The sequence below is a fragment of the Manacus vitellinus genome, unplaced genomic scaffold, assembly GCF_001715985.3.
Source record: "Manacus vitellinus isolate BGI_N305 unplaced genomic scaffold, ASM171598v3 scaffold_52_pilon, whole genome shotgun sequence".
In the NCBI taxonomy this organism is placed as follows: domain Eukaryota; kingdom Metazoa; phylum Chordata; class Aves; order Passeriformes; family Pipridae; genus Manacus; species Manacus vitellinus.
Window position 1 is genome coordinate 1,433,609 of NW_021940628.1, and position 11,932 is coordinate 1,445,540.

At 47.1% G+C, this 11,932-nt stretch overlaps 1 protein-coding gene across 2 annotated transcripts; it reads right to left on the reverse strand.

The window, feature by feature from the left end:
* Positions 1-7: 7 nt before the first annotated feature.
* Positions 8-10,937, reverse strand: DHDDS (dehydrodolichyl diphosphate synthase subunit). 2 transcript variants are annotated; one of them, XR_001921784.2, is made up of 9 exons: positions 10,806-10,937; positions 9,869-9,985; positions 9,112-9,254; positions 8,297-8,413; positions 8,020-8,121; positions 7,261-7,375; positions 5,583-5,690; positions 902-2,626; positions 8-793 (listed from the first exon to the last, which is right to left on the reverse strand). XR_001921784.2 is itself a non-coding variant. In XM_008920539.3 (8 exons), exons 1-8 carry the CDS (start codon positions 10,866-10,868, stop codon positions 2,390-2,392), a joined length of 1,002 nt encoding a protein of 333 aa, XP_008918787.1. In that variant the 5' UTR covers positions 10,869-10,937; the 3' UTR covers positions 8-2,389. The 2 variants fall into 2 exon arrangements, 1 of the variants encoding a protein (XP_008918787.1); XM_008920539.3 differs by having other exon boundaries at positions 8-2,626.
* Between the last annotated feature and the right edge of the window lie 995 nt (positions 10,938-11,932).

Genomic DNA, 11,932 nt, shown 5'->3' on the forward strand with positions numbered 1-11,932 from the left:
GGATGGTGGTGCCAGGCGGCTCCAGGGAGTTGGCTGCTCCCAGGAGGGGACATTCCTCTCACCTGGCAGGGCCACAGCCCACGTCCTTCACATCTAAGGATCTTCATCACGACTTCGTTGTGCCCCAAACTGCTTTTTAATTGAACCTCATCCCAAAAAACACCCCAAGGAACAGCCTTCCTCCCCCAGCTCCCTTCCCCAGGCTTTTTCAGGCCTTGACCGCACTTCTTTCCAGCCGTGCTGATTTTTTTCATCCTCACCCCATAAACACGAATTATGGAAGTTCAGTTCTCACTGACAGAAGCCTGTGGCTCTGTTCCCACAGATTCACTGGAAAATGGACTCCTGAAACTCCCAAGTTTGCCTGGGTAACTTATGCCCACCCTATCTAATAAAGGCAGGCTTACAGGGGACATAACTGGAATTATATTTACTGGAATAACTGATGCAGTAGGATATACAAACTCAGGTAATACAAACCTTCTGCCACTGCTTGAAGGACTTTTCCTCCTCCCCTACTCCAGCAATGCCTTTTATAAAAGGGATTATTAAAACTTCCCCTACGAACCTTTTGTAAACCAGATCCTTCACTTACCACACCTGCAACAGTACTTTGTGGAAAGCCACCACTGTGGCTTTGGTCACCTGTAGAATCATAACACAATGGAAAAGGTTTTGGTTTTTTTTTAAAGGCAAAAATACATTTTTTGGGTAGAAGAACCTCCCCATCAGCCAGGCAAAGCAGACTGGGCAGTGTTCCATCTCGTGGAGAGCGCATTATTCCCAGAGTTTCCTGAAATGTGGAGAAAATACAGCAAAAGAAGTTTAAAAATCAACAGCTCCCATCATCTCAGCATATCTTTATCCAAATTCTGTTTGCTACTTACACAAGAGGTGGTACCTGCATGTGCAGCTTTACTCGGCCAAGCTTTGGAGCACCATCAAACTGCTCACACTACACTGTAAAAAGAACCTTCAAATCATTCCCAGGCTAACAGGAATCACATGAGGAGCCTGTCACAGGTTAAATATTATTATATTAGACCTGGATGCCAACTTCATCACACCTTAGAATAAGCAGCTCTATGTACTTTTAAACATTCAGCTCATTTTTTAAAATAACTTTGGTATGAATACGCTTTATTCCTCATTTGACAACGCAGTTATCCTCTTCACAATCACATGCCAAGTGCTCACTCTGCAGCACTTACAAGTCTTTTAAACCTGCATTTTCTAGTTTTCACCTGGAGGTAAAAAGAAACACTTTAAACCCAGCAATAGCTGGTACTGCTGCACCTGTGTGTGCATCAGGAACAACAACAACAACAAAAAATCCAGACATTTTCACTTATTTTGACCATGGGGACGGAAACCAGGAGAAATTAGAGATGGAAACAATCTTGGAAATCAGCTTGTCCAGCTCCCTGCCAATGGAAAACTGAGAACAAACAACACTCCACAGCTGCTCCGGCCACTCCTGCTAAAATCAGCCAAATAGCCCTTCTGAACCATTTTGGCTGGGGTCAGGTTGGGTTTGGCTACTGTATTCCTGAATTAAGCCCACCCATATTCCCTGGAACTCGTCTCTGGAGAGGGCTCAGAGGGATTTGGCATACTGTAGCCATCACCTGGGTTTAGCTAACTTCTTTTCCCTTCTAAGCCATGAGGTTAATTCCCAACCAATCCTTTTTCCTTGCCTGCTCGAAGCCTTTCCCAAGGTCAGTTTGGTCCAACACCAGCATCTTCTGCACTTGAGTTTTCCCCACACTGCTCAGATGGATCACAGGACCTGGTGAAGCTTTGGAGTGTTTTTTTCTTCACAGCAAGGCTGGCAACACCTTCTTTAGCTCTTTGGAAGCCAAGAGCAGATCTATGCAACCCAGCAGAGTCAGGTGGGGAAAAGACAAGATGCTATCCCAAAGCAGGCAGTGGGGAATGTCCCTGACACCAGGAATAACCCTCTCCCTGCCAGAAAGCAAGGCCCCCCTGATGGGACAGCAGAGGAAATCTCAACAGAAGATTCCCTACTGCAAAGCCATGGAAAGAATTCAAGCCCAGGACTGATTTAATGGGACTGAATTGGTTTGGCTGGGCCAATTCACGAGGAGTCAAACAGAACTGGAGGCTCATTGCAGTTTAACTTCTTGTCACCGAGGGTGCAGGTATTGTCTGCCATCGTGGCAGGGAGGTGAGACAGGACGGCATCACCTTCCTCAGCAGCATTCACAGCACTAGAGAGGGTCACAGTCCCTGTCCCTGCAGGGCCAGCAGGGATGGCAAGTCCTAGAGCAGCCTCACACCCCCGCTGCAGGGCCACAGCGAGCCAGCTCCTCTGGGCAGCAGCTGCTCCCTCTAAAAGTTGTCTTCCTGAGGTAACCCAGCCCCTGTGTCATGCAGACACCGTACACAATCTCTCAAAGAAGTCTGCTCTCTTGTGCTCCAGTGCCTGCAGGAAGCCCTGGATCCTCTCCTCCCGCATGGCCGTGCATTTCTGCAGCAGAGTCCGTCGGCGCCGGGAGTCTCCGTGGGACGCACACCCTTCCTGCTGCAGCTTCCTTGTCACATAATCCTGATCCCTTTCCATCTGCTGTCGCCTCCTCTCCTCCATGTAGGAGTCTCTGGCCTTCTGGAGTGAAAAGCAGGGCAGTGTTAGCACCTTACCAGGCCTCTCAGCTCACCTGTGGCACAGGTGTGAGGCAGCACAGGCTCTGCTTGCCCATCAACCTGCAGGTTAAATGAAGGGTGGCTCTGGGACTGCCTCCTCCACTTTGAGGCTGCCTGCTTGATTGGCTATGAAAAATACAGGGATATCCTTCTGGACCTTTCCCCAAGACACAGCTCTGCTCACACTTAGTTAAAATAGATAAAGGTCACAACACATTGTGGAAAACCCTCAGATATTGGAATCAGAGGAGCAGCTAGAAGAGAACATTTAAAGCCCAGACGTGCACACTGCTGTTCTCACCAGTGTCATTGCAGCATCTTTGATCCTGTTCCCCTGGCAGCTGAAAGGTTTTAGGGGATTCAGAACAATGATTTATAGGGCAATTCTTTGAGCAGATGATCAGGTATTGAGCTAATCAGCTTCAGAACAAAAGCAGGAATGGGCTCAGCATTCCCAAATGCCTGTGATCTACTAATGTACTGGCTTGAGACACAGCAGGATGGGCAGGAATAAGGCAAAGGCAGGAGCCATCCTTGCCTACCCTTCAAGTATTTGAAATCTTTTGTTGGAGAAGATCACTTTCAGATTTCTCCTTATTGCACATGCCCTGGCCTGCAGCCTCCAACAACAAAAACACATCAGCAGCACGCAGGACCATTAAGCTTCTATTTTTAAAAACAGTTAAACTGGTCACTGTGACATAACCTGACACACACACACACACACACACTTAGGGAGTGCTGGTGTTTCAAACAAGCAAGGAGAAATAATTACTCTAATGAGAGCCTGACTCACTCTTCCCCACACTTTCCCTGAGCCCAAGTCAGCCTATGCTCTGGCACTGGAAATTAGCTTTTGTTGTGCTGGGAATGAGAGCAGAAATATTCCCAGCCACAGAAACCCCACTGAGTGGATGCACTCCAGGGCTGTGGCCCTGCTGATGTGAAAGGCAGGGACCATCAGCCTGTTCAGCAGAAGCCTTCAACCCTCAAAGTGAAATTCTGTTTATTCACCAGAAAAGACTGGGCCTGACCCCTGCACGGGGCAGGCTGGGCAGAGAATGAATTCTGCATTCTCTCCCTAGATCTACCAGGCACCAAAAGCAGGTTCTAGCTGATCCTGGGACTACCTGTTGAGCAGCAGGGTAACTGGAAAATTAGGATGGCAGCCATTAATTGTGATGTTGTTTGAGTCAATGGAAGAAGGAAATCTTTTATCAAATACTTCCTCTTCAAGTTTTTTAATGTATTTTGTCACCCCCTTCCATCCAGTTGCCCATCTACACCCAAACTGCCTCGTGCATCCCAAATGCAGCAGCACATTCCCAAAGCAGTCACAGCTGCTGGAATATATCCTGGCTTCTCAGCAAGTCACCCCCTGGCTCCACCAGCCTCACTGACAGTAACCCTTCCACCAAGGGAATTTGTTTCATGAGATCTAGGTACTTTTGACTTTCAAGATCACCTATTCTAAATTAAAAAAAAAAAAAAATCCAGCTTCTAAATCTCAGCAGTTCCTCTGAGGGAGAAATCCTTCCTTTGCACAACTGTGAGGTCTTATTTGAAACCTTGCAGCTTCAGATACTGCAAAGTGGGTCTTACAGGGAGAAAACTGACCAGAGAACAAATCTGGACAATAAGAAACCTTGATAATAGCATGGCATGAGCACATCCAGCCACAAACCAGAACTAAGAAAAGATGAGAATAGCTGGGAACAGAAGCAGCATTTGTTACCAGTCAGAAACCAGCACCAGGAGCAAAGTCAGAACAGTGACCTTACTGTTCCAGACAGAGGCCAAGCTCATGGCAATGACAAACACTACTGCCTTTTTTGCTTCCTTCTTCATGCAGAAGGTGAACTGCCATTAGTTGTACTAATACAATGAACTGCTGGTGGGAAAAGGGCAAACTTGGTCCAGGAATAGGAATAAAAGAGGTTAAGGACGTGGAGAGTTTGGATGCTGCCAGACTGACTGCACCTGATTAAATTCAGCCATAACCACGACTGGCTGTAATCTCTTTGACAACTCTCAGAGGTGAGCAAGGTCCTTGAAGGTAGAAAAGGGCAATATAATGCCTGTTTTAAAAAGAGGACCCAAATAACTAAGGAACAGACACACTCAGCAACCAGATATGGTGGAGGTTAAGAGTCACCACCCCAAGGTCCTCCTCCTGCCAATTACTGCTATCTCTGTTCTACAAGCTGCTGCCCCCAAACTTCCTTATCAAGTGCTCCAGCTCCCACACTTGCTTTGCTTAAAAATAGCCAGATTACTAAGTCACTATTTAGTTGGCCAGATTTATCTGAACCAGGTCAGGGAGAGCTCACAACAACAGATCTAAGAGGAGAGGAACAATCCCTTCAGCAGGTACATCTGGACCCACCAGAAAGAGGACACTTGTCCACAGACTCACAGCTCAGGCAGCCCCACTTCAGCTCCCAGAAAGGAAACTAAACCCACTCATTACAACCCTCAAAACAATGTGGGGGTTAGAGGAAGAGCATGGAAATTCTCCCTGCTCATGCCAGTGTGAGCTCAGCAGTCTTTGCTTAAGCCACTGACGAAGTGTTTGAGTCAAACTGGTTGTTTTCACCCTGTAGCAGATCAGGAGTCCTTACTTCTTGTGTGAGTTCTGGGACAGATATTCCAGCTGGGGGAATGAGCAACGAGTAACAGAGACAGTGGTGGCTTTAGACATTTTGGGTATTGCTGAAAGCAGAGGAGTCTGGCCACACACTAAGATGTTGTAACAAGCCACATGGGTACAATAGGAGAAGCAACACATCTGGCACGAGCTGCTACTGCAACAGGATCTTAACTAACAATTCCTGCTCCCACTTTGCACCCTCTCACCTGATCTCCAGCTGTGCAGGTAGCACTTGGTGTTGGGCTTTACCTCCCTGGGGCTCCCTTACCTGTAAAGCACCGTAGTTCATCTGGAACCGAAGGATTGCCTCACACAGGTTCCAAAAGGAATATTCTGGCCACAAGACTGACTGAAACACCAGGCATGAATGGGATGTCTGCAGAAAGCAAGATCACCAACAATTCAATCATGGAGCAAGGGTAAAAAGTCATCAAGATGCAGCTCTGCTGGGCAAACTATGCCAGTTTCCCCACAAAGGTTTTACCTAAGCTATGTTATCAGATTCTACTTAAATAAGTACCAGCCAGGAGAGTTTGAAATTGCACAATGCAGAGTCTTTCTAAGTACTTTTTAATGCTGGGACACTAGTCATCCACTCCTGCAAAGACATCAGAATTCTTTCTAATGCTGTGTTGGTCTTCACAGAGGTATTTTTAATAGCTTAAGCATCACAGACTTATAAAAAAACTAAAATAGCAACACTGGGGTACCAAAGTCTAAGGGAGTAATAGCTGAACTGAGGATCAGGACATGACATTTAAGCCATTCTTCAAATGACATGTGGTGATACTCCTTACTGCCCACTCATGGCATTTAAACTACTCAATGAAGCCAAGAGTTGTGGTGCACTGAAGATACCCTCTAGATGAACAAAAAACTCTTTCAGGTTAAAGCCTGTTTTTGCCATCAGGCTCCTCAAAAGTTCAGGTAAATGTGTTCCCCTGGCCATTAGCAAAAAATCTAACACTTAAAAGGACTCCTGTACCACTGACAGGAGCAAGCAAAGTGTTATTTCATAGCACTGACACCCATCCAAGGTACAGGTGTGCTCAAAATTGGAGGGAGGAGAGGGGGATGCCTTGGTAGGTAACCACAACTCAGGCCTGAGAGCTTCTGAGAACTTGCCAATTAAATAATTTGGAATGGGAACATTTGATGTGGTTGCTTAAAGGCAATTGGGTTTTGGCTCCAAACTGTGTATGCAAAACAACATGTGAGCTTTAAGTGAAGCAGCTTGACTCAATCTACAAGCAGGTCAACACTGCCTGGCACAGGAGAGAGTGAAATGGAAGCAGCTTTGGGTATTTTAACTGCTAATACATGAACTTTTTATGCATTAGGAGCTTATTGTGTTTTAGCTTAGCAGCCCAGTCATGCTGATTTGGCTTTGCCACCCTCAGAACCTGTCTTGTGGCATCTTGTTTTATCAAGGAAGTCAAATAGACTCCTGAAACTGCGACAAGTCAGGCATGTACATTAGATGTACATTACAGGGCTACACCTCCAGCTGACACATGACAAACACCTCTCCCAGGAATCTATAAATCCTTCCTGGGACTTCCTCATCCCAGGAAACATATTGCCAGGTTAAATTAATCAAAGCCAGGAATTTACCACTCAAATGAGGAATTACCTAAACGTGAGGAGAGGAGCAAAAGGATGAGGAGCAGTTCAGGATTTCCTTGACTGCTGCCACCTAGGCTGATTTGTGATTCATTATTAAGTGTTTTCAGGATGATACAATTTCAGATTTGTGCTGCAAGTTGTTTTAGGCAAGAAACAGATTCCTCAGAGGTGCCCCAGCACTCAGCCCATGCAAGAAATTGCCTAATCCTTGGCAGAGAGAATTTCAGAGCCCTCATGTCAGCTCACACCTGCAGTCAGTAGAACACTAGCACTCTTTGAGGTAGAGATGGAATATTTCAAAGAGAAAAGAAGGACTTTACCTGCCACAGCAAGAAATCACTCAAGCGAACCTCTCCCGAGGTCCGGATCAGGAGGTCTGGGTCGGGGGAGTTGTTGGTGTACAGACACTTATCGAGCAAGGATTCTGACACATCACTAAAAGACAGACATATTTTATTAATTTATTATCCTGGCACTACTAAATCAGAATTGCTGAGGGATTTTACATAAGCACAGGACCGCAGGTTAAAACTGGGTGGTGGAGCTGAACCACAGCTGGTCATCAGCTTGCTTCTGATGGACACTGCTGGCTGCTCCACAGGCTACTCCAAATGCTCCTTCAGCCCCCCCAGAGCATCCCCCTCCATTCTCTTTGAAACATAACACAGAGGTGGAACCAGACTGTGAGGATTTCCAGCTGGAGCAGAGTGTAACTACTCCATCTCCTTCAGGGTGGAGGAACAGTGCAGTATTCATGATTCATCTGTTGTTTGACCTCATAGCTAAGACTGTCAGCCAAGCAGCCAATTGTTGTGACATAAAATCTGCCTTCACATTTGAACTAACTTAAGACACAGACCCAATTTCTTGTCTGTCTTGGTTGTGTATCTATCCCCATGGCAACTGAAATAATAAAAACCAAACATTGCATAGTAACTTTAAGTCATTTGTTCCAGTCCTACTGGTTTAATGAGATATAGCTAAAAGCCACTTGGCTTCTGAGAGGTTGCCCATGCAGTGTAGATGGCAAGACAGGCAGGATTCACCCAGGAAGCCTCACAGAGAAAGCCAAGAGTTACCTGGGTTCGAGCAGTCCTTGTTCCACCCCCCAGGCCATCTCCCTCACAGCATTGCTGATCTCATGTCTTGATGTGTATGCAAAGCAGACATTTAGAAAGCATCTGAAAAGAGGAAAAGATGTGAAAGGCTAATCCAAGGAAGGTCCAGCAGGTGACAGTTATGTGTGACTGTAGGACAAAGATGAAAAAAGAGGCGTAGCGCGTCTGCCAAGTCTCAGCCTTCAGGAAGAAGAGGGAAGACGTGAGGTATCAGCAATTTAAACTGAGTGTTACTTACTTGTTGTAGTTCCTGGTTGCCAGCACAGCCTGGGCAATCAGCTCCTGAATATCCACGGGCAGGAGTGGCAGGTCCCCGAGGACACGGATACACACCCCGTGCTTCTTCAGGTTCTCCCTACACCCAACAACGAGAGTGAGGACCACAGAAAACAGGGCAGTCTCTACTGCACAAGTGCCACATCTGCCCTGTGCTACATCCAGCAGCAGCTTCAGTAAAACTGAGAATTAGAGAAAGGCAAAACCACCAAATGTTTTTCAGGTGTGCAAATCCTGGCTTGGATTTGATGATCCCAAACCATTCCATAGGGGGAAACTGCTCATTTCCCATACAAGTTCCTGAGGCACAGACATAACCAGAGGCCTAGGAAATGATCACGGATTAGGCACCCCTACCTAAAAGTTATAAAAATCCATATGGAAGCTTAGAATACTAACACAGACTCCAGGCACCTCTAACTAATCAAAAATTAAGACAACGCTTTGATACTTAATGAAAACAAGGCATCTGGCACTCTGGTACTAAATCAGCACAATCAGAAGCTCCTGCTTATCTGAATGCTGTCCTGTCCCCATGGTTTGGATGGGACTGTTGACACAAATCTGGTGTGGTGGGGGGGACTGTGATGCACAGGAGCTCTACATCCCATCCAGGCAGGCAGAGCCCCTCTGGACAAATCTCTAACTGGAGGTGGAGAAGGTTTTCCTTCATTTAATCCATTTCCACAACTTGTAACATCCCTGTAAACATCTCTTCATCACGTTCTGCTTCAGTTGCACCCTGTGGGATACAGACAGACATGGGAGGACTCTTACTGTTCTTCCAGGAGGCGACTGAACTTCTGTCTTGCCAGGTCCATCAGTCCATCCACCTCCTCCTTGGAGCGTTTGAAGTTCTCAATGCTAAAGGCATAAACAGTCACCTCCTGAATGCCCAGATTTAAGCACCACCGTAGTGTCTGCAAGAAGACAAAACATAACAGAAAAACAGAAGTCAGATAAACAGACTGAGACAATCAGAGAGGCCAACAAGATTCAGCTTTTCCAGTGTAAAACTCTCCTGTTGGTTCCCGTGATGCCAAGACTGGATCAAAAGAAACAACCATCAAGAGCTGACAATGAAACCCACTAGATGTGAAATTCAGGTTCATTTTAAAGAACAGAAGGAAAACAGCACTCCCTGAGGGTGAGAATCCACCACAGATATGGGACTAATCCAGCCAGGGAAAGTACCTCTTGTAGGTAATGTTATAAATTTTGTAGTACTGTACCTTTCAAAACCTCTTCCAACCTGTTTCACAGAAATAAAAGCTTCAGGATCTGTAAGGTAAATATTTTAACTGAGTATAAAACTGAGGGGAAAACAGCTGAATAGAATGACTCTGCAAGACAACAAAGAGAGAGGAGCTGAAGCTGTGAATCCTGATGACAAATATAAGCTGCAAGCCCAGGAGTGACTCTGGAGGTACCTCCAAGCACTGACTCCAGTGAAGAGAAGGAACACAAGACACCAGTCCAGCTGCAAACACAGCTCAAACCTGCACCACAGCAAGGCAGCAAACACCCTTCCCACCTGTGCCAGCTTATCAAAGCCTTCTGAGTGTCCCTGCTGTCTCTCCACGTGACACTTCTGGGCGTAGCGGCGGTTGCCATCCATGATGAAGGCGACGTGCTTGGGCATTGGACCTGCCTGGAAAACAAGGAGAAACACAACAGACCTGAAGGGGAACAGGCATCTCAGCCACAGAGAGTTCAGCCTCACTGGTCCTGGCAGCACTGCCTGTTTGTAGGAGTGCAAGGGTATGAAATCTGCAGCTGGAATGAGTAAGGTGTTCATCTCCTCTTTGGCAACCCCAGCATGGGGTCTCCAAAAAATATGTCAGTATTGACAATTGCCTAAACTAAAAAGCAAATTTGCCCTCCCTGTTTCTCTCACATGAGAGGACTGCAGTACTCAGGAGAGCAGTGCTGCCACAGCAACCTCTCTGCAGCCACAGGGGAGGGTGCACACAGTTTTCTGCTGCGTTTTTTTATACTTCAAGGGCCTTTTCTTTTCACAGTTAACTTCAGAGAAAACAAAAAGAAGGTCATAAGACTTCCCTCCACAAAGAGGACTATTCCTTTCCACTGACCTCACTGGGTCTGAAGGGCAGCACCACCAGCCTCAAGCCTCTGCTGACCAAGGACAGAATTTTCCTAGAACTGGTGAGTTACTATTCTAATCCAGAGAAACTCAGCTTCATTTCTGAAGGCTCCCAATCCAACCATCTCTTTTCTCTCCCTCCTTCCCACGCCCTGCCTTCATCAGCAAGGGCACACAGCATGGAAGGCTGGGAGTGTAAGCTCATTATTGGCAAGCTCTGCCTACAGCCTTGCTCTTTCTCAAGACTAAGCTTAAATAATCTCCCACCCTGCAATGCTGTTCAGGGATGTACATCCCCTGCCAGCATTAAGTGCACCCTTGCCAGCAGTGCTCCCTTTCCAGAGACAGTTCCTTACCCATCCCTTACCTTAATGATGTTGGCACAGAACCTCTCTATGATGGTCAGCTCGCCCTCTCTGATCCACGACATGTTTTACCCAGAGCTCCTTTTCCTTTTTCAAAGGGAAGATGAAAATAAAGGGGTTAAAGATGACTGTTTGAGCCCAAAGCAAACAAACCACCTTGAAAAAAATCAGCTTTGGCTTGCTGTTCTGGAGCCCTTTATACTGTCTGCACAAGTCCTTTGATAAGCAGGCAATGGGGAAGCTCAGGAATGAGCTCTGGAATTTTCCAGCTGTGTCATCCAAGTGAATCCTTGCTGGTGGCAACGAAAACCACCACTGAGACCTCCAGCCAAGCTGGTACAGACACACAATTTGGGTGCCACTCACAGGGTAGCATCAGCACAAACTGACTTTTATGAAGCCACAACCTGCACCACAACTGCCCTGTGCCCATGTCACCCACTGGTACTTCTTTGCCTTCACAAATAAAGAGCTTTGGCCTCTGCAGCTGTAAAAATATTGGGTTTTTTTTTACCACAATACCTGCACATCAAATCCTAAGATGTGGTTTGAGCTAACAAGTTTACTGAATTTCCATGTTTCTTCAGGTCTCTCAGTCAGGAACACTGAGAGATGTGGGCACAGCAGCAATGCTGGGAGAGCTGTGGGGGCAACAGCCCAGATCCCACCACCTGGAAATCATTCCACCCTCCAGGGGCAGAGGCAAATAATTACACCGATGGCATTATTGTTCCATATGGGCTTTCTCTGCCTCATTTCTCAGGAAGGGATCTCTACCCACAAGACATTAAGGCGAGGAACTGCTGAACCTCGGGCTGTTCTAAAGCTCTTAACCCTCCCCTTGCGCAGCTCGGGCTGAGAACATCCCAACGCCAGCTCTGGCTGTTCATCAACCTTTTAGGGGCGATTTTACAGAGTCACCTTAAAGATAAACCGTCCCAGAGCAGCCCCTTGTCTGTGCCCCGGGGCAGAGCACGGCAGGGCCGGGACTCGCCCCCGTCCTAGCGGGGATGCCGCTGCCCCCGCCTCCGGTTCCGAGCGGGGGAAGGACCGGCGGTGACTCAGCTCCCGACAGCCCCCCGGGCGAGGGGGAGCCGGGCACGGAGCGGCCCTCGGGCCTCCACCGGGA